General features: G+C 41.7%; 1 protein-coding gene across 4 annotated transcripts in view; it reads right to left on the minus strand.

The window, feature by feature from the left end:
- The window catches only part of TRERF1 (transcriptional regulating factor 1), a 99,887-nt gene that overhangs the window by 7,113 nt on the left and 69,633 nt on the right, over window positions 1–23,141 (minus strand). The window contains exons 4-12 of one of the 4 annotated variants that reach the window (XM_053938030.1): window positions 12,804–14,438; window positions 12,151–12,197; window positions 11,274–11,424; window positions 10,090–10,338; window positions 6,292–6,658; window positions 5,675–5,735; window positions 4,748–4,887; window positions 3,950–4,053; window positions 2,694–2,769 (exon numbers count right to left, since the gene is read on the minus strand). In XM_053938030.1, coding sequence (XP_053794005.1) covers window positions 2,694–2,769; window positions 3,950–4,053; window positions 4,748–4,887; window positions 5,675–5,735; window positions 6,292–6,658; window positions 10,090–10,338; window positions 11,274–11,424; window positions 12,151–12,197; window positions 12,804–14,171 — 2,563 coding nt within the window. In that variant the 5' untranslated portion in view covers window positions 14,172–14,438. Of the gene's footprint in view, window positions 1–2,693; window positions 2,770–3,949; window positions 4,054–4,747; window positions 4,888–5,674; window positions 5,736–6,291; window positions 6,659–10,089; window positions 10,339–11,273; window positions 11,425–12,150; window positions 12,201–12,803; window positions 14,439–23,141 lie in introns of all 4 variants that reach the window. The other 3 variants (XM_053938029.1, XM_053938032.1, XM_053938031.1) reach the window with 3 other exon arrangements.

Genomic DNA, 23,141 nt, shown 5'->3' on the forward strand with positions numbered 1-23,141 from the left:
GCCCTCCAAAAAAAAAGACAAAACAAAAATAATAACATAGAATCACTTCCATGAACTAATTTTATTGTACACCTATGGAATATTTGGGCCTTGCATACTTTCCCCAATAGCTGTGGTATTAGCAGAGACCCTTATAAGATTATGCGGGTTAATTGGAAGTAACCTAATTAATAGAATAAATCCTGTGTAGGAAAAGAAACAGAAGAAAAGCTGTTTTTAACTCTGGTTGCTGGGAAACCACTTTTGCTCTTGTTAGCTTGAGGGAGATATAGAGAACGTGCATAGAGAGAGATCTGCAATGCAGCAAAAAGAATTTGGGGCTTTAGAATACAGATCAAATTTTAAAGCTGGTCTTTATGTTTACATATTTATTCTACATTTTGTTTTACCTGCCATACTGTTTTTGCACTGATTAACTGACATTAAGTATCTCCTACTCATTTGTGTGCTTTGGGCCCAACTTGTGGGTTTCAAGGGGGCTACATGTACACGCAGGGAGCCCCATGGAGAGGTAGCTGAAATCTACTATTGCAACATGTGCTGGGTCTGACCCACAACACTGTCACAGCACATACAAGAAGCTTCCAGACTGCCTGAAGTGCCCTATATCAGAGACCATCTCTCACTGCAGAACTTCAGACCTGAGAAACTCCACTGTTCAAAGGAGAACAATTCAAGTGTTTGCAACAGTGCCCCTCTTGTATCAGGTATGTGCTCCCTCTCTCTTCCTAAAGGACCATCCTGACAGATGGCAAAGTCTTAGGACAGAGATTAGGGTGTTCTTCCAAGGAGCCCTGGGTCAGCATGTCCAGCTCTCTTGGCACACACGAAAAAATCCTCAAGTTTTACAAGTGGCTTCCTTCACAAGCCAACAAGTTTCAAAGGTGAGCTATTTGCCTGTACCCTCATTCAAAGGTAATGCTAAGGATGAGTTTGGGTATCTGCTGTTGGTGGTATTCTAGAGAGTTAATTCTCATGAGTAAGTGTCATGCTCTGTTTCAGTGCATTCCACCTTTAAATGTGGTAAGCCTGAGAGCCATAATTTCTGAGTATGGAGCAGAAAACATGAAGTTATCCCAAACTGATGCCACTTGAAATCATATTAAAGCTATTCATGGACTAGATTGTGAAAAATTCTCATATGCCTCGAGTGGCTGATTATCAATCAGAAATAAACTCTTATTCAAGAGGTGCTGCACAGTGCAAGAGCAATGCTGTCAATTTAAGTTGCAATCACATGTTGCATGCAAGAGCATTAGAAAGTAGTGCTTTGTCTTGTTATTTTATGGCACTTAAAGACAGACTAGTGAGATTTTATTTCATGCTGTGATAACCACAATCAAACTTTCTTTCCTGCATAAGAAATAGGGATTCAAAGGTGTCCACAGGTCTCAGTGCTAGTAACCAAGGATTAGCATCATCATCTCATGTGAAAGATTAAACAAAACAGTCTCTTGGCTCCCCCCTGAATCCCAATGAATTATTTTTGAAACTACTGTGAAGTTGCTTTAGTAAAGACTGTTCTTCCTCTGCCACAGAGGCAGAAATTTCTTATCTGCTCTGCTAATTAGATTGTTTACTGATGAAGAGGCTGTGGGATATCGTCTCATCTTCCTGTTCTCATGCCCTTGAACTGTCTCACACAGATTTGGTGTCATCTCTTCAGGCAAGAGACCCTGATCAAAGTTCCTGGCTGATGTCCTTCCCCATCCATTCCCATGTCCACGCTTTGGACTGCAACAGAGCTGCTATCACAGGCACCAAACACCTCCCTCAGACAAAACCAAAAACCTGACATTCACATTTATTCACTGTCGTTATCAGCTACTACCAAACACGTTTCTGTTCTTGCTCTCAGGCCAAGGAGTTAAGGAGCTGCTTTACAAAGACTTCTTGTTACATGGAAGTCTTTCCAGTGGGCTGCCACAGCCAGGAAGTAGACTACTTTTATACTTACCTTGCACAGTGAATGTAGCTGAAATGAGTACATGACCTTGGACACTGTAATTGACTGACCACCAGGAGACTCTTGGCTCATTTCCTATTGAGCCTGAACTGAAGTCCTAAAAGTCTTATGCAAAACCCTATTCTGTGTCTCAGCAGTTGTTAGCCACTACAAAGCATTAAGCAATAGCATGGGGGGCTGCAGAGGCGAGACATTTGCCATCTCTGCTCAGCTGACACAACTGAAGTCCAATGGCTTAACACATTTGTATCTCAGACCAACCCAGACTTTTTTGACTAGATCCCCACACAGAGGCTCTGTAAGCAGCATTAAGATCCTAGTGAGAGTTACAGCACTGCCTCTTTGGAAGGATGCTCATGATTATCATATTCATTTATTGTGCACCATCACTTCGGGAGAAGCCGGCAGGATGGCAGATTGTTTATGCACCAGAAAATTAAGACACTAGTGACACTAAATTATAAATTACAAATAGCAGCAGTTTTAAATCTGTAGAATCCTATACAGCAACATGGATACAAAGCTTCTGTACATTGTCACTCATGTATAAATCTGCTAAACTTGCAACAAATGGCTCTGGGAGTACTCTTGGCACTGTCCACATCATCTCTATTAAATGCTGCCATCCCTGCAGCAGACAGCAGAGAGTGCAACGTGATCCCATGCTCCAGCCTGGAATGCCAGGCTTGGACTGTGTAACAGATAGAAAGATCACAAGGAAACATACCGGCATAGTGGTAATTTGACAAAGGATGACACTTCAACCTCACTGGCTTTCTCAACAGCAGCTTTTCAAGAGCAACCTAAATGGAAAACCAGGGAAAAACAGAATTAGGAAAAGCAATCAGCTGTGGCATAAAACTGCATTTAGAAGACTATTTGGTATGAGGATATGAATTAACTTTCTCTCTTTTCTCTTTTCTGTCATATAAAATCACATCAAATTACTCCAAGGTCCATTAACACTGTACCTCACAGAAGAGCACCTAATGTGCACCTGTCCTGCCTTAATGAGCACAAATGTGACTATTACTTAGCAACTTCCAGCTCTTGCCACAAACAAATACATTTATAGTGTTTGACTTGATAGTGTTAATTAATACTAATATTTAATGGTCGGTTTGACAGCATTAATATGTATAGCATAAACTATTTTAGAATATCTGTGTAGGTCAACATCTGTCAATAATGACTGCAAGTATAGCTAATTGTCCTTCAGATCAGGAAAACAGAGGATTTATGGATCCCTAAAATTTTTCCCCTGAAAATGCAGACTCTATGTAAAGCAAATTCCACATCCTGACATTCTCAGACCTCTCAGATACAGGTAACAGAGCCTAAGGAAACTGGGACACAAGCTAAAATCCACTGTATTAGCCAATCCAGTGAGAATCATTCCAGTCTCATGTTTTGTTGCATTTGGTTTTATATTGGCTTTCCAGGAACTGGTGCAAGGGGCCTTGCCTTTCCCTAACACTGGGCAAAAATGAATGTTTTGCCTTAGTTAATAACATTCCCATCACTAAACTAATGCAAGTATTTGAAATGCATTATTTATATAAGAACTGTGTTCAATTACCTCACAATTCTGAACAAATAAGTAGACGTGATTGCTGCTCCAAAAAAAGGTTTTTTTATAAGGGCTAGAAGAGGAGTAAGCTCTCTGTGACCAAATATAAAGCCTGTGAAATATCAGGGCCGGAGCAAGCACTGAGAGACATTCAAAGCCCCAAGGCTATAAACTAAGTAATCTTATCTATATGAAATATACAGTAAGCCTTCAGAGGCACTGCTTTGAAATTTAAATATATTAGAGAATAAAGGGAAAAGTCATTCCCCAAAAATGTTACAGGATGTTTAAAGCATCATTTCAAATCAATGAGAAATCTTTTTTATATAACCATATCTAAATCCATTTAATAAAGCATGCTAATTTATCTGCAGAAGAGGATCATATCTCCCCTTTCAGCTTTTTTATCTTACCATAATATCTCCTTTTGCTTCAAAGAGAGAGTGCAAAGCGTATTCTGAGTTAGTTCCTCCACCAGGTAACACACTGGAACAGCTCATATTTAAAAGGTCTTCCACTGTCAGAAACAAGTCAACATTTTACTGCTAATACAGTAGCGTGTCAGTCAAACATCTGGAGCCAAGGATTCTGTAATGCCCCTCAAAGACTACATAGTTCAGGGCAGCAGATTCTTTCACACTTTTTCTCCTCAACATCTCAGCTACTTGTTTTAGGATCACTGAGGAGAGGATGTAACGGAGCACATCCTTGGGATGGGACAGGCTACTCCAGAGCCAGAGATCTGCCTGTGAGGCAATGACTTGCACACACCAGTGACGTTGCTGTGCCAAGAAGGCTCCAGCCAGGGCGGAGAAACAGAATGAACCATGTTAGAAGCACAAAAAAATTCTGCTCAGGACTGGTAAAACCCAAGCCTGCCAAATTTCCCTCAGCTGTGGTCACAAGACAGGCCCAGGATACATCAGCTGCCTCTCAGCTGCTTTTACCAGGCAGTTCAGTACCCAACTTCCCAGCAATGACCTTTCCCCCTTGGCTGCCAGAAAACCGTTCAACCAGACTTCCCTTTAAGTGCCACCATTTAATGCTGTTGCTCTGCACCTATACCATGTAGTTCTAGTCTCTTGCTCTGCACTCCCAGCAATTAATATTCACTTGAACGTTTTGTTCAGTACAGGCACGAGAAATCAATGCATATTTCTTCAACAGGCACAGGCTGACGTAGGAACTTCTAAAATGGCAAGTCATTATACCTCTTTGTTGGAAGACTTTGTTCTCCAGTTCTGGCCATGGTTTCCAAACCAAAGTAGCCTTGTGCACATCTTTTTCCATTAGCAATCTGTCTTGCAACTCAGGAATGTCAGCCTGGAACCTGGACCCAATATTGATTCGCCTATAGAGAAGAATAAATAAATAAGTATTCAACTACACAATGTGTAGAAAATACAAAATTTATATTATGTTATGTTATATTACTTATTTTTAAATAAAATATAAAAGTCAGATTAGTGTTCACTTTATTTCCAACAAATGAATGCTAAAAAAACTTTTATTGCATTGAAGTGGCAGGAAATTGTGTCAGACAGATTTACGCAATGCTTTACTCCCAGTGGGATAAGTATTTTGAATACTAGAGAGAACTGATCTCTTAGGGAAAAACAAAAATTTCAATATACAATTTAAGCCATACTGAGACATCATACCTTAGGGACAACCCAAGCTAATTTATATGCATGACTAGCAAAGAGGCTAGACATCAGAAACGGCAAATTTCTGTTCCACAGAGAATGGTACTCTTCAGCAGAGAGCAAAAAGAGCCGTTACTGCTGAGGGACAACCCTGTTTGCACTTTGCCATGGGGAACCTATCAGGTAACACCACCACTCCAAAGCTCCTCTCTTATAATATATATTTACAAAAGCAAGAATACTGGACTGGCAGATTTTCCTCACAGGACTCTTCCCAGCCATCACTAACTTTGAGCCATGACCCCTAAATTTTCCACAGCCACTTTGCTCCAAATGTCCTTAGCCACCATGCACAGAAACATTAAATGCATCCAGCCCAAAATGATTTCAAGCAGTTGAATACTTCTTGCCTGGTTCAAAACACTTCAGGCCAGGGACTCTAGGTTGGAGTTAATCTACAAAAGCGGTGACAAAAAATATTGTTTTTCTTACGGTTCAACAGTCTGTTCTCCAGGCCCAGGCGTCACCGGAATGACACTTCCATCAATACTATCTGAAACGGAGATTGGAATTTGAGTATCGCTGTTTTGCTGCTGGTGACCCTCCCAGGCTGCAGTACCACCTCCCTACTAACACCAACATTACTCCAGTCTATGATGCAAAAACGACCCTTTATCAATATTTAGAATCAGTCTAACTTTTTATAGGTAATAGAAATGTCTGAACTTGCAGAGGTTTCTACTGCTCTGAGTGATTACACACCTTTTCTTGTGAAGCAGTGAACAACAAAAACTTCACATGAACCCCATGTCTCAAACTAGGTCTTTTTCTTCCACTTCAGAAGGCCCAGATGTAATGAGAGGCAAGGTAATCCTTTCTTGAGGCAGACCACATGGAATGATTACAGCCTTACTGGCAGATCCCCTATTCCCTTTATGCCTTAACTTTGCAAAATCCAAGGCAAAACTGCCACTAAAATGGACTTTTCCCAGGAAGCAGCAGAACTGGCCATGCATGTGAGCACACACAAAACCCATCAATGTGGTGACAGGAGAAGAGAGGACAGTGGTCCCTTCTTTGTACTGCTGCTCTGTAAATGCAATACTTACTAGAGCGACACAGGAGCACCCGTGGAGTGGGTGTCAGTGGAGTAAGGGGCAGCTGCGCATGTGATGTGCTGTGAGAGGTGAGAACACTGCTGAAGAGACCAGACCCTTGCCGGACAGGACTGAGCATCGGCGGCGGAGTGTAGGGGGGCAGCTCGTGTGTCCGGTCCAGCAGGTGATCTCCCAGAACACGGGGAGAGCGAAGCTGGCTCTGGTACAGAGTGGCACCGGAGTGGGACATGCTGAGGTTGAAGGAAGGAGGAGGTATGAAGAGAGGTTCGGGTCTGTGCCGATACTTCTTCTTGTCCTGCAATGGTTTGAAGTTTTCTTCTGATTTTACAGCACTTGGATGAGGCTTTTTGCTAGTTTCCTAAATGAAAACACAGAGAATCTTATCATTCAGGCACGCTTAAATGTGGTTTGCACATAATCCTCTACAGCTTTGGGCAATGGCCACAGAAAAGCTGTTACCACCAGGCAGTTATTCAGGTACCACTATAATAACTCTGTGCAGTACAGTACCTGGCACTACACAGAAACCTCAAGGGGGTGAGAAAAACCAATACAAATTACCCTTCACCTTCAGCAGCAAGCCCTCTGGGTCAAGGTAGGGCTGAGCTACAGAGACAGACATGGAAAGGTTGCTGGCAACTTATGAAAATGCAGAGAGCTCCTCTCCCAGACCATGAGTTTCCCACACCCTTCTTTGTCACTACCCAGACACTCTGGGCACTTCTAATTGCACTGAACACACACACAGGCTGGTGGGAGATACCTCATTATCCAGGCACAATTTACTAGAAACTTTACATAAGAGGTTTTCTAATGCATTTTTTAGTGAGACCAGAAGGACACATGAGCTCAGTGAAATTACTGCAGTACTCAGCAGCAGGAAAGGAAGAAAAATGTAATAAATTCAAATTCTTTGCCTCTTATCACTACATTCCCATCAGCTTGATTACAGTCCAGCTGCAACAAATCTTGAACTTAATTCTCTCCTCTTTCCTTGGAGAAAAAAGGGTAGTAGATGACCACTTGAGAAATTCACACACTGCTAACATGCCCAGACTTCTAGAATTTGAATGTTAAAAACAATTTAATAGCAAATCTGTAGAGTATACAGAAGCAGTAGGCACAGAATTTATGCAAACCTGGAATCTGGATTTCTTGGGGGAGTGGGGATAAGGTAGGAAGAAACAGGTCCTCAGGTTGTTGCTTTAAGAACACACAGAAGCAGGTAGATGAATACAGTATTATTAAATGTACTGCTTTTAGGTACTTGGGCTAGGTACTAGGCCAACTTTAGAATAAATCTGGGAAGCAGAAGAAAATTCTGACAGCGTTACTCCAGAATGTCTGCATCATCTGGTAAATTCTACTACTACGTAAAGCAAATTACTACAATGTATGTTTGGACAACATGCATTTTATACCATGGGTGGTTCTTGAGAATCACATTCACCCAATAAAAATAATGTTAAACAAGCATTAGCACTGTCACCCTTTATCCCTTATGTTAATAAGTTCCAGCTTGAGGAAATGTTTTTGATTACAGAGGTCCTGTCCCCTTTGTTAGATCATGGCTGCATCCTCTCCAACAGCTGTTGACATTTTTTTCTCTGTAAAAAAAATTTAGTTTTGGAAGAGTTTTGTTTCTGCAGGGAAGAAAATGCAGCTTTGCAGAGGATTTTTTTGATAATGGACATTTGGAACAGTGAAAGCTACCTGTGACAGATAAAGTCCATCAAGATGGTGAACATTTAGTGTTCATAAAGGAGGAAGGTGGAAAACCCCTAAATTCAAGGGAAAAAAATCCAAACAACCCAAAACCTAAAAAAAGGAGACCCAGAAGGCCATGTCTTTGATTAAGGGCTCATTTTGTTCTGCTCTCCAAGTGTGAAAGAGCTGGTACTCCTTTCTCACAAGTGTAAAGCAAACCAATGCAACATCTTAGAAATCCTTAACACCTCCACCTCCTACACTGCTTCACCTAGAGCATACCTATGCCAACCGCTTTCAAAAAAGGTCACATGGAACAGAAAAGGAGACAGTGGTGTCGATGGGCTCTCAGTGCACAACCGCCCCTGAAAAAACACCCTACTTTTCTGAAGTTCTAGTAACTGATTCCGATTATCTAAGACAGAATGCATACTTTTGGGCCGTGCTGCTGCATCCTGATAGATCCACTCTGGACAGATCCTGATGGACCTCACTTGACTGCTAATCTCAGCTCACCATCCTGTAGCCTTGCTGAATGTTTAGTTCCTTTTCGCTGTTTCATTTTACTGATTCCGTGAGTTTTGTGGGAGCTTTTCTGGACAGCTCAAAGCACAGCATAAATAAATGCAACACAGCTTCAGTTCTTTAATATTACAAAAAATCTCTCTCCAATGGCACAATCTCTTTACAGAAGAGGAGGAAACTGTGGATCTCTTGATCTTTTAATGTTTCCAATGCTACTGCTTATATAAAAGATAGGGTCCAGAGAGGGAACTGCGTGAATTTGGTTTGCTTGGGCAATAACAAAGACCACAAGCATAATTTTGAGAGAATGAATGTGCATTTCGCCAAACACTGGCAGATTTAATCACAGTCACTTTATATATGTTGCAGAAATACACAAGTCCAAGCCACCTACTCTGGTGTCTCTAGAGAAGATCTCCCACTCAGAACTTGAGGTTTCAAAAAAGACTATCCCTATTCTTTAGCAGAACTAGAAATAGAAATGAAGAATTCTACTGCTGAGTTACTAAGTATTGCGAAATGACAGCTTTCACAGTAAAGTGGAAGTTTATATGTAAAACCTGTGTCTTAAAGGAAGAGAGGAAAGATTTTATATATACATGTATATATTATATATATTTAAAATTAGTGGCTATGTCTGAATGAAGAGTCAGGAATTAATATTGTAAAGAGTCACGCATGCTGGTATAATATTGATTCCTCATTTGTCCATCAGCCTCACATGGAGAAGGAAAATCAAAAATATCACAAGGATATTTCTCTGCATTGTACAGATAATACTATACAGTACTTATACTCCCCAGTAATCCCTTATCATGGCATAGTCTGCCAAAATGGATTTGAAGGAATGAGCAGAATCCATTTCTACACCAGAACACAAAATAAATATTGCTTGCTCCAGGACTCCTTCAGAAAAATAATAATGAGCATTCTCACATCTCATTCAAGCACTCATCAATTCCTTGTGCTGCCTGACCATTTTAGTTTTATAAGTGAAATGTAAGCACTAAGCAGAGCTATTTTTCCTGTATCAGAAATCCCAGTGATTAACCCTTAGAGCTGCTGCATGCAGGGCGAAAGGGAAAAATTACTTCACTGCAGAACTCGAAGTTTCATATTGCTTAGAGCACACACTCTAAGCACTGTTCTCGCTTTGGCTGAAATGAGAAGCACATATATCTGACTTCAGAAAACAGGAAGAAATAAAACTGCCAATTTTAAGCAGTAACGTAACAATGAAGCAGCCTGAAAAGGAAAAAACAAAACCAGTAAAAAGATAGTAAATCCCTTTGTTCTAGTGGGATGAAAGAATATCACATTCCAATTTCAAATTATTTGTTTTCAACTGAGATCTTGATTCCTCAGCAAAGGAAAATTAGTATTTTCAAATGATTGAGGAAGAAATTCTCTGATGCTACAGGACTTTTTTTATTTATTAGGAATCATAAAGATTCCAGAAAATATTCTAAAATACAGATATTTTAGAAAGTAGCAGCACTACAAGCAAAGGGATTTAACAAGCACAGGACAGTTAGTGGCAAGAAACACAGCACTCACAGAGGATGAGCAGGGGTTGGCCACTTTTGGACTGCACGGTGGAGAGTAAGTCATCTTCACGAGAACGGGCATCTCGTCATCTGACACAGAGTTGGCAGACTTGTCTGTGACTGTGGCAGTGCTGGCAGAGGGCTGCGTGCTGGGCTCAGGTGACAGAAGCTTTACAGGGACAGACACTGGCATGACGATGGGCGCGAGGCCATCCACCTCTTTAGACAGCGGCTGCTGTGGTGGTTTCTCTCCTTCATCCTGCACAGACAATTAAAGGCTTTCAGCCCGAGTGAGGGAGCGCTGCTTCTGGATCAATGCACTACGCAACGTGTGCACCATGGCTGAAAAGAAGTGGCCAGGGTTACAAAACACACAACAGTGTTCCTTCCTGGGACTCTTTCTTTGCCTCAAATGAAGTCAGCAGGTTACTTGTGACTTCTACATAGGATTCAGTCTTGGTGACAAATAATCACCTGAAGCATCTTTACCAGGTAACTTGCAGGAGGGGAGACAAACGTGTCTCTTTTTATCACTACAAACACAGAATTTTCCATCACCCAACTAAAAACAAAAACATAAACTCTGGAACTCTGGTAGCTCTTTGCCCTCCTATGGTATTCCCTGTTATGATAGAATTTCTAAAATATCAGGATAAAGACTGACTGACAGGGCAAGTTATTTTTATGCAGAACAACTCAAACACATTTTTGGTTTGGAATTTGTTGATACCTATTACAACTAAAACACTTTGGAAGAAAGCTGTCAAAGACTGAACAATTCTGCTCCTCCAGTTAAAGCCTGGGAAGGCCTCCAATAAATATTCCTTAGTCATCCAAGTAGTTAAAATGAAAATAAGGAAGACTTGATGTTCCTGGTATTTCTAATATAATAAACAAACATGAGGAGGAAAAAAATGAAACATTCCTGACGTGACTTGGTAGGGTGTTCTGTAATGTGCAGAGAAACAGAGAAGGACAAACACTAATCTGTCCTCCACCACTGCCTCTGTCTTCAAAACAAGACTTCTGGCCTACAAACTAACAGAATTATCTGCATTTCTACTTCCATGGGGTATGACATAACAAAACAGTGCTGAGAAGAACAAGTTTTGACAGCAAAGCAAAGCATGGCAAAGCAAGCAAACATCAACACAAAAGGACTGTGCCAAATACTGAAGTCAAATGAACTGCTACCTGTTTGAAGTTAGGAGATGCTCTTACTCCTCCGTGTGACCTCATGTGACCATTTAGAGCAGGCAAACTCTTAAACTCCTTCAAGCATATTGAACACATTAGCTTGTTCTTCGCATCAGCTCTCTCAGGAAGTGTTTCTCTGTTCTGGCCACTATTTTTATTTTCATTTTTTTAAAGCATGGAACAGAAGAAAAAACATTAGTTTGGCATGTTCCCTTTTTTGTGGAGGGAGCTTTTTTAATCAAGGAAGTTAATAAAATTTCACAGCTAGATGGTAATGAAGTCACAAGTAAGTACGTGGTGACTGCTGTGGAATACATGGCAAATCACCTAGATCAGCTGCTCCCAAGATGGGGAAAAGGAAAGTTTTGAGCAGGACATGCTCATCAATACAAAAGATCTGAGACCCATGAGATCTACCATGACAGACCTGCATTTCCCCACTTGTGACAGCAATTAACAAGTACTTGGACACATTGCCTCTAATTTATGGTAGGAAACCACTCTGACAGACACCTTGATCCTTCAGAGGTGCAACCTTAAGAAACAAACAGAAGATCTCTGCTGCCAAAGATGCAAATCCAGACCATACAGCATCCCTTTTCTTATAAATGCAACACTGGACCTCCCACGCTTTTGGTTTTCTTTCTTTTTCTTTTTTTTTACTATAAAGAAAGTATTTATTTGAGTCTATTGCTATAGGGGGGATGCTGGAAATCCCCCATAGCTTTAAAATCAGAAAGCACAAAACTAAAGGTGTTTCTAGAAGAGCAGCAATTACTACATACCCAGACTGTATGCTTTTCCCTGTAAATACAGATCTCCTTTGCATTTCTCATGTTTTATTACAAAGACAAAAAGAATCTTTTAAAAATACCTTTGTTCTGGGGACAGTGGCTGCAGTCTGCCATCTGACAGTTGCACCTGCTATCAAAACAGGAGAATGGAAAAGAGGGGGAAAAGTTGAGAAAATAATTTTTCAGAAAATATTGTGTAAATGAAGGTACTCACAGCATTATGTCTGCATTTTACATACAATGTTACTACTATTAAAAAGCCTCTGAGTTGAGAGTCAGACATCAAATCTGCCCCTGTGAGCACTGCTAGTTCAAGTCTTCTTCACTCACCTGCTGTTTGAAGCCTTTGCTTTGATCCAGAAGCACTACTTTTGGAAACCGAGTTGACTAACTGCTCCTGAACAACTGAGCTTGCAGTGTTGAAAAATTAGCAAGAAGGCTTGGTCTAACTGGGTCCCTCCTTCCCAGAAATTGAGGCAGAACTTCCCAATGCCTCTCACAGGAAAGCACCAGCCTCTCAGCAACAGTTCTGTGCTGCAGACAGCCTGGCCCAAAGCCAACCCTGAGCTGTAGACCGAAGTTTGGTACTGAAGTTTCCCAATAGTTCCCTATCCCAGAGATGCCCACAGCTCACATCCTAACCTTCTGCCTCTGCCCAAACTGTTTAATTTCCACACTTTGCTTCTCTTCTGCAAACAAATCTGGCTGGGCATGGATCTAAAATACCACCTACCTGAGGCCACGTGGTGCTGGGAGAGTCTTGCTGAGAGCTTTTGTTGTTCAGATGAATTCCCGAGGGTGGCAAAAGAGTTCGATGAGGGACAGCATTACCTACAGAATTAATCTCGTGCCGTGTGGGATCCTCAGCGGTGTCTGGTGGAGTGAGGCCAATGTGGGAGTTCAGGGACGGCACTCTGTTCTCACTCAGGTACTGCTTCTGCTGATCTTGCTGCTGCTGCTGCAGTAAACTCTGGGGGTACAAGTGCCTGTACTGTTCATGGGGATCTTGGAAGCAATACTGAGGCACTGCTCCCAACTGGATAAGCTGCACAGGATGACCGGGATCCTGAGAGTACTGGTGTGGCTCATGCATAGTCTTTGGATCGGGTTCCCTGTGATACGGAGGAAGTGGCAATTGCATCTGCTGCTGCTGTAACTGCTGCATGACAGGTTGTGTTTGGTAATACTGAGCGATCTGCACTGGACACTGCCGCTGCTGCCGAGCTGGAGGCTGCTGCTGGATCTCCTGGATCGAGAGCCGCTGGTGTCCCTGCTGGGGCTGAGCGTAGTACTGAGGCTGCTGCAAGTGCTGCATCTGTTGCGGTAGGAGCTGCTGGGACTGCATTTGCGGAACGTGTGCCTGTCCCTGCTGGAACGCAGAATGCATCTGCATCTGTGATAAGTGCTGCTGGTAGTCGTAGTACAACTGTTGGTGCTGCATGACTTGCATTTGTTGCTTTTGCTGTGTGCTTGCAAAATTCTGGTGTGTTTGCTGTGGCACTGGTTGGTATCTTTGTATGGTGGAAGCTACGGATTGTTGCTCAACCGCCGGCTTCTGAGACAGCAGCTGCCTGAGCGCACTGTCACCGGAATTATCCACCATCGAAGACTCGGTGTGCAGAACCTGAGCCATGTTGTTGACTTGAATTCTCAGATTTTGGTTAGCAAATACTTGTGTAAAGGAGTCCAATTTGTGCAGGACCCCACTGGTAATTTTTTGCGATCGGTTTTCACTGGGTTGCGGGTAAGAATATTGGTATCCGTCATGGGACTCCCCCTGCCCGAGGGGGCTCCACGTTGCGCTTTGATTATTCAAACTGTTCCTCGCTGGGACATGGTTACCTGAGCCAGAATGTGTCCAACTGGTTTGTCTAGATGTATCCATCGACCCAAGACTTTTTGAACCTACAGGCAAAGCTATACTGCCCCTTGAATCTTGAGGAAATGGAGGGGAGAGGGGGGACGCCTGAGGAGCATCCATAACAGATGTCCCATAGCTATGATTTAGAGATGGAAGGGAGTTCATTTGGTGTTGTTCGTAGTACAAGTTCTCATTGTTGTTGGCAGTATGATTAGTTTTATACAATTGCTGGTCCCCCATTTTTGGTCACTTCTGTTCCAAACTTACAGGCACACAAACCATTGAAATCTCTATGAACCCTGAGATAGCTGAGTGAGGGGAAGGGAGGGAAGGGGAGAAGAAGCTAGAATTACTTATAATTCAGCATGTCCATGTGCATCACAAGGACTAAAATTTCCTCCAGTCTGTCAGTAATTCCAACCTCAGACTTGATGTTGTTTCACATCTTCAATGAATGGACCACAGCACAAATCCTACACAGATCAGTAAGTTTAGTATGCCAAGCACCTGCAGAGTAAGAGAAAGACAAGGTAAGTGCTGGCTCTTTCCATAAACTGTTATTGTTATTGCCTCAAAGGAAACTGTAAAATCTTCTCATTTGAAATACATAATCAGATGCAAAATTGTAGCAGCTGGGCTATTTCAGAGCAGTTAAGATTACTTCATCTCATCCTATTATCCTGCCTCTCCTCTAGTGCTCCGATAAAATCATTCTGCCAAACCAATAACAGCTTATTCTTCAAAACTGTCTGTTCCCATAAAGAATATAAACATTCAAGCAGTTTTAGTCAGCCATACACTGTGCTTCATGACTAGTTTTAGTCAGACAGCTGACTATCAAGGCAAGTCACAGACTCACAAAACCACAGAATGGTCGGGGTTGGAGGTAACCTCTGCAGATCATCTCTGCAAACCCCTTCTAAAGCAGGTTCACCTGTGCACATCTCTAAAGGAGGAGACTCCATAGCCTCTCTGTGCAACCTGTTCCAGTGCTCTGACACCCTCAAAGTAAGGATGGATGGATCATATTTAGATGGAACTTCTGTGTTTCAGTTTGTACCCACTGCCCCTTGTTCTGTTGCTGGGCACCAATGAAAAGAACCTGCTTCCATCCTCTTGACACCTGCCCTTAAGATATTTCTATGCACTGATAAAATACCGTTTTCTCTTCTCCAGGTCAATCAGCCTCTCTCTCCTCATAAGAGATGTTCCAGTCCCTTTATCACCTCCACAACCCTCTACTAAACTCTTTCCAGTAGTTCTATGCCTTTATTGAACTAGAGAGCCCAGAATTGGACACAGCACTTCAGATGAGGCCCCATTAGGGCAAAATAGAGCCAGGATCACCTCTCTTGACCTGCTGGCAATGATCCTCCTCGTGCTCCCCTGGATACCTTTGGCCTCCTTGACATTAAGGGCACTGCTGGCTCATGGACAGCTCATTGTACACCAGGACTCCCAGGTCATTCTCCACAGAGCTGCTTTCCAGCAGCTGAGCCCCCTGTGTTGTTTTAGGGGGTTATTCTTCCACAGGTGCTGCACCCTGCACCTGCCCTCATGGAACTTCATTGATCTCTCCACTCAACTCTCCAGCCTGTGCAGCTCTTGCTGAATAGCTACCCAAGCTTCTGACAAATCAGACACTCCTCCCAGCTCTGTATCAGGAACAAACTTGCTGAGAGTACATTCTGTCCCTTCATCCAGATCAGTGAGAAATAAGTTGAACAAGGCTGGACCCAGTATTGGCCCCTAGGGAACACCACTAGCAATGGGCCTGCAGTCAGACTCTGCACCACTGTCCACAAGTCTGAGACCATCCCAGCCAGTTCTCAATCCACCTCACTCATATAACCCAGACTTCCTGAGCTTACCTATGAGGATGCTATAGGAGACAGTGTCAAAAGCCTTGCTGAAGTCAAGGCAGGCACTGCTCTCCCCTCATTTACTGTCACAGCCAGATATTCCATCACAGAAGTCTATCAGATAGCTCAAGGTATTATTTCTCCTTGGTGAATCTGTGTTGACTACTCCTGATAACCTTCTTTTCCTCCACACCCTTAGAGCTGACATCCAGGATGAGCTGTTTCGTCACCTTTCCAGGGATGCAGATGAGGTTGACTGACCTGGAGTACATCTGCTAAGACCAAACCAGTCAATTGAAATCTTTTCTGACCAGTCACCTTACATCAGGAATGCTGAACTCCGACTTCTGTTCTACCTTCTCATCCTTCCTTCTTTGTGTTGCATGATTTTAACAGACAAATTTATACTGAATGCAGCCTTTTATAAATTTTACTGTATAAACTGTAACTCAAATAATGTTTTACAGATGTCTGTACTGTTTTTGAAGAATAAAAAATACATAACCACATGATAGGATTGTTTTACTACTCCACAATATGAAGCAATCTCTGTGTCTACAGTCACACATATGCACAGAGGTACAAAATGCTTATGCACTCATAAATACATTTTAAAATAAAAGCAGATCCTGAACTTGAACAAGAACACAGAAATATTAAACCTAAACCTTAACTCTGCCTCCTTCATATCTGATTTTCTAAATGCAGTGCTCTCCAACAAAGACTCCTGCACACTGATGTCCTTACCTTTCTAACCTTAGAAGAATCCTCCAGCTATGTGGATGAATGTGAAGTCATCGATGGAGAAAATTTTAACCATTGACGGATGCATATTAAGGAGAGTTTGTGCTAGCAACAGCAAATAAGGGTAATACATAGCTGCAGGCAGAAAAAAAACCCTTTTCCCTTTTAGCATAATGTATAAGAGAAACCCATAGCTCCCAATGAAGAGCGTTTGCAGTGTGTATAGTTTTTGTGTAAACCATCTGCAACCATTAGTATGTAACATCTTCACGTGACAAATAATAGCTGAGAATAATTGCAAGTTTATTTTCCCTTTCCAGAAATATACATTGCTTCACAGTTTCTCTGAACACACTCCCTTTCAGATTTTTGCAGATGAACAATTAAAAAGATAGGAGTCAACAATGAATAGTCAGGCTGCCAACAGGGTTTTTCATCCATGACCCAACTTTAAAGATTTCCTACTAAAAATTATGAAGGGAAACTAAACAAACCCTCCACAAAACATTAAAAGGGCATAAAAATAAACACTGTATGGTGCTTCACACTGAAAGGCCATCAACGTTTAGAGGAAGAGAGGGAATGTGCATCTCCTTTTATGCCTGCCAAGTTTAGGAAGCTCAGTCAAGATGCTCAGAACACATCTTCCCATAAAAACAGTACTACTGGATCTATAGGTACACCTTTTGCATAGGAGCTATGTCCCATTTCACCTATTAACAGAGCTGCTCCTTGAGTTTGGTCCTCCTTTTGTTGCCTCTGAAGTGACAAGTATTAGTCAAAGGACAAGAAACAATACAAACCAGTGAGGGAGAACAAATGTCTCCAGGAAACAATTAAAACACCACAAGAATTCCAGGAGTAAGGACAGTAAGAGACTTAAGGTAGCAAATAGCCTGATTTCATTACAAAAATGTATCAAGGGGCTAACCAAGCCCCTGAGCCCTTCTCTTCCCACAGGCAGGAGCACCATGGTGGCAGATGCTGTGGACTGCACCAGCAGCCATAGCTAATGCTGTAGTCACCACAGAAAGTGCTGTCTCTTGGGCATGTGCCAAATTCCACTTACTGCACCCTTTCACCTGGGGGTTACCTGTCACAGGTCGCAGGACACTGGAAAGCAGTCAAGAGGTTTTATATCTGTGGCATTAGCACAGACGCCTCTCTTTCCCCCTCTCAGAATAATAATAAAAAAAAAAAAAAAAAAAAAAAGGTTCATTAACATTTCCTCTCCAGCAGCTCTAGCATCCTCAACTCAGCTCTGGTGTGAGAGGTGGGACATGCTGCTGTCAGGTAGGTTATGGAGTTATCATCAGAGTCATACAGAAATGTACATTTGTAAAAAGCTTAAAAAAATATAAGAGGATATTACATTAAAATACCAATCAAGTCACAAAAGGACTGAAAAGTTCAGTCACTGTGAGAATCACATTTGAAAAAAATTGCATTGTTTTCAAACATCCATCTTCCCTCCCCCAAAATAAAAATAAAAGAAAGATGAAAACATTCCTTTCAAAGGCATCACTGATCTGGAGAGAAAAAAATGCAAATGTTTAAAAGCATTGTTATCCTACCTTCAGGTAACAGAAAAAAACCCAGATACACACATTGATAAAAGCATAATCAGTAATCAACCAGTCCCTTAGATACCAAATGTTTTTTTAGTACTTGAACTAAAGGCTTAAACTCAAGGGCTTGATGCTGTATACACAGCATTTGCTATCAGCTTTAACAAAATCCTAACAGTATACATTCCTTGTCAGATTAAAACCAGAGTCTATCACGACATCATTAAGGCTCAGGGTCACCAAAGTTAGTCTCTGGCCAACTGAGAAACCATTAGCAGCATACTGAATGATTTCCATTTGAGAGAAAGGAAAAAAAGGGTGCTTTTTCTCCTTTGTGTTTAGCACTGGTGCCTAAACATCCATCACTGCCATTTATCACAACAGCTCTGACTACTAAATGGTTAAACTGAACAACTGAACTAGTAGGAGTTAAAAGCAACAACAGTTCTGCAGTTCTGTGTTTTTTCTCTTCCTAACAGTCATTTATGCTACTTAACCTATTACATTTCTGACATTACAGATACATCCCAATTATGCAATCATTACAAAGAAGCATGAAAACAAATGCCAACAGACAGAAACATTTCTGTAGGCTGCCTAGAAAAAGAAATACTCTACTTAAATTTATGGATGAAATCTGGACTCATGCTAATGGTAGTTCAATTGATTTCACAAGAGACAAGGGTTTGCTCCAATTCTTTTCTCATCATTTCGACAAGGTCCCCTGCAACTTGCACAGCTCCATTCTCCAGACTGAAAGCCAGGGGCCCACCAAGCTGGCTGAAATGCCTTTACACACTCCAGCTGTCTCCCTCTTCAAACACAAGTAACTGAAAGGCAGTACAAATAGGCTCTCCTGGAAGCATGCCATAATTCTGGTAAACTTGAAGTGGGAAGAAAATAATCAGTCTTCAGTAAAGGTGATCCAATTTTTCTCCTTTGTAAACTGTATCACCATAGAGTCAGAAGCAGCTGTGGGGCTCCCAGCACAGGAAGGACATGGACCTGTTGGAGTGAATCAAGAGGAGGCAACCGAGATGGTTAAAGGGATGGAGCACCTCTCCTGTGAGGAAATGCTGAGAGAATTGGGATTGTTCAGCCTGGAGAAGAGAAGGCTTCAGAATGTTCTAATTGTGGCCTTCCAGTACCTGAAAGGATTCTACAAGAATGATGGAGAGGCACTTTTTATGAGAGCCTGTGACAAGGGGGCTGGATTCAAATTAAAGTGACAGGACAAGGGAGAATGGATTCAAAATAAAGAGACTAGTTTTAGATTATATACTAGGAAGAAATTCTTTACTGTGAGAGTGATGAGGCACTGGAACAAATTGTCCAGAGAAGTTTTGGATGTCTCATCCCTAGAAGTGTGTAAGGCCAGGTTGGATGGCATTCTGAGCAGCCTGGTCTAGTGGAAGGTGTCCCTGCTGACAGCAGGGGGGTTGAAATTAGATGGCCTTTAAGATCTCTTCCAATCCAAGCCATTCTATAATCTTAGAGAAGACAACAGGCAGTGAAATACTAAGAAGATGATAGTTCTATAAAATAAACACTTCTGGTTCCATCACACACCACAGAAGCCAAAACCCGCAGAATTTTTCAGCTCGAGTAAAATTACAGATCAAATGACAGTCACACAATTGAACTGCTTGAATTCACATGAATTCCAGAACAAGACATCCACTAGAAAAAAGTTGATGCATAAAAGTTGGGCTGGGTGTGTGCTGTAAAACCAGGGCTGAATGTCAGCCAGAGCCAGTTTCAGAACTGAGTTAATGGAGAGGGATGACAAAAGACTGTACGAGAGCAAATGCTGAAGGAAGCAGACTCACTAAAAGTTATTACACTCACTGTAATAGTCTCAGACTCACTGTACACTTATTACAGCTCTAATCTAACCCATCTCAGTAGGCTGCATGGTTGTGTATCAAAAGGGAATTGGATCCTACAGTTTGTCCAACTTATTTCAAGTTTTTCAGCTGTCTCTTTAAGCTAAAAATCTACATGCTTTTATAGATTAATTACTAGCTAGCCTGAAAAAAAAGAAGACTGGATAAGATGGCAAAAAAGCTCACATCCTTCCATGTTCAACCAGCTTTTGCAGGACAGAGTATCTGTAGCCACTCACAAGTGGCAGCATCAGCAGATACTCATTTGCTGAGCACCAACCCTCCTCGTGTCCCTCCCTCCCTCTGGGATGGTAAAATGTCTGTTAAAGCAAAGTTAACCACCCTTAGCAGCCTAAACTGTGTTTTGTAACAACTAAGGCCTGCTCAGAAATGTGTCATTGCTGTGTGTCCTCGTGTTTTAATTGTGCATGACCACCCCACAGTCACACAGGCTGACAGGGCTCTCTTGAGTGACTGTCTTACTGCCACTGGAATATAAGCTTAATTCTTAACTTCAGGCAATATGAAAGCCAAAATCAAGTTCTCCTTTCCCTTCTTTCACTTAATTTTTCCTCCTACTTAGCTTCCATAGAAACAAACCAGTGTTCCTCTAATTAATTTTTTAGCCTTTTTCATGGGAATGTTTTTATTGACCTGTTTTGTTATTCAGAACTGTCAGATCTCCTGCCAAGCTAGTCCTAAACCAAGACAGCCATCATTCACATCATCTTGCTCTCCGATTTCCTTTAGGACACACACAGGAATAAACAGTAGTTCCTTCCCTGACAGCCTGCATTCTGCTCACACCAGTGCTACCGGCAGCCCAGCCACAGGCTGACCATAACCCAGCCTTGAAGCTGGGCACTGACAGGCACGGTTTTCAGCTGGCCACTATACCACTGTGACCCCACCCAGAGGAGCAGCTTTGAAAAGTAAGGGAGTGCTGCCCAAGAACAGAGCCACCTGCACTGCATGCACACAGCTCTCAGGTGCGAAGCTGGCGCTGCCCCTAGGTCTTCAGACCAGAGTAAGGTTGGAAGGCTGAGAGGCACAGAATTAGGAGCGTTAAGAGTGGCATATTTCAGAGACCCCTGTGCTCTTGTGCCCTGTTTAGATACCAGGTTTGCCCTCATAACTTATTATGCAACCAGAGTTCAAGCCCCTGCTCCCTTTTTTTTTTTTTTCTTGGCAAAGAATGTAAGCCTGTGAAAAAATCAGCACAGTAGTCAAAGAGAATTAATAATTTCCAATGACAGGGAAAGTGGTTGGGTGAGCCACCAGAGAGGAAAAGGGAAAGAGAGGTGAGATGATAACTCAAATACCTACTTTTTTTGTTTTTAAGTATCTATAGAAATCCTGAAGACATCTGATATAGCAATAAAGAGAGGCAGAGACTGAAAATAAGGGTCAGAAGCTATCAGGCTCATGGCTATTTCTGTTAGAATAAACATTGAAGTAGCAATACGGATTTCAAGGACCAAAAATTTTCGACAGCTACCTCAAGGACAAATGTTTTTAGGGATGAAAACCTTTTCATCCCAATCCTGGATACAATTGCTCCTATGGTTTCTGCTGCAATTCAGTTTTGTCTGGTTTTGAATGGCAGAGATCTCAAACCCACGCCCATATCTGCATTCAAACCCAGAGGCTGACGTTCTTAGGCAAAACCAACAACAAAAAACCCACTTCAGTATATGAGAAAGTATGCAAATAGAGGAATTACAAAAGGGAAGAGGATTGAAAGGAAGCAAAATATTTAGTAGACTGATTTTTATAGCAAGCATAGTAAGAAAGCTATATACTCTTAAAATGGAAATGGAAAAACAGATAAGCTGCTTTTTAATATTAATGCTGGTAGTTCTTCAACAGTTGCACAAATCCTTCAAAAATTATCATTCTCTTTGCAGCTAAGCTTCTGCAGTGCAGTTGGAAAGGCTGCTGAGTCTCATGTGGCTGCTCATTTAAGCTGTTCCCATTTCCACTCTTAAGAGAGACTAGAATGTCCTAATTCAGTTTAATAAAAAACACATTGGACTTGGGGGAGGGGAGAACAACGATGGCACTGAGAGAACCGAGCAATTTCTCTACTTCAGTGAAGGTTAAAAAAAGGCAGCAAAAAAAAAAAAAAAAAAAAAAAAAAAAAACAACCAAGAAAAATACCCAACACCAAACCCAACTAACCCAACAGGAAAAACAACAGTTGATCATCTCAGGAAAGTCTCTAGAAAAGGAGGAGAAGAAAGGAGGAAGACAAACAGAAACATCTTCCTCTTGTTTTGATCTGTGTAAAATATGCATTCTAAGGCACTAGTAATTTAATGAAAATGTTTTTTCCCCCAAACTAGTAGAATTCTGGTTATTCAAAAAGAGAATGCTGATTTCTAAATAAAGCCATTAACTGAATTTAGTTTAAGGAAGATACAATTCCGTTGAGTCCAAAAGAAATAAAGAAGGTTGCTTCAGCAAATCTGATTATCTTTGCTGTTGGTGAATTGTTTCAAGGTACTCTGAAGGGTTTGGAGAACTGCAACAGAAGCAGGTATCATATTGCTCCATAAAATTGGCAAACATAAAATTATGTGATCTCCTCACAATACTGATTAGAAATAAAAATAAAATCCAAGCCTTGACTTAAGGCCAGAAGGGCACTTGAATTGCATATTCCATGACTAAGCGACTAAAAAGAATACCAAAGACAGCACTAACTAAAGGCGCTACTGTGACAAACACAGCAGTTTTATTTCTTTTATTTGCTGATACTTTACTGCATATTAGATCAAGTGAAAGTTGATTTGAAGTCTCTTCAGCCAACCTGGGTTTACTGACTGACGGCTAGGTTGAGACAAATTGTTGTCCCTTCTGCCGAGTCCTACATCAAGGGCAATACTCTCAAACGCTCCCTGGAAAGTAAACATGTCCTAACATCAAAATTGTCTTCGGGTTCATATTTTAGTTTACTTCTATTACTGAACTGACCCACTTGTTATTCCCCAGCAAGATCCTGTTCTGCAAACATGAAATGAACTTAGGACAGAGAGGTCAGACCTCATACAGTTACTGTATGTGGCTACATTACAACCTCTGATCACTGCTGTTGATTTGGGGGAGAGGGGGAAATTTTCAAACATTAATCCATCAGCTATTGCTGTG

The sequence above is a fragment of the Vidua chalybeata genome, chromosome 3, assembly GCF_026979565.1.
Source record: "Vidua chalybeata isolate OUT-0048 chromosome 3, bVidCha1 merged haplotype, whole genome shotgun sequence".
NCBI classification, from domain to species: domain Eukaryota; kingdom Metazoa; phylum Chordata; class Aves; order Passeriformes; family Viduidae; genus Vidua; species Vidua chalybeata.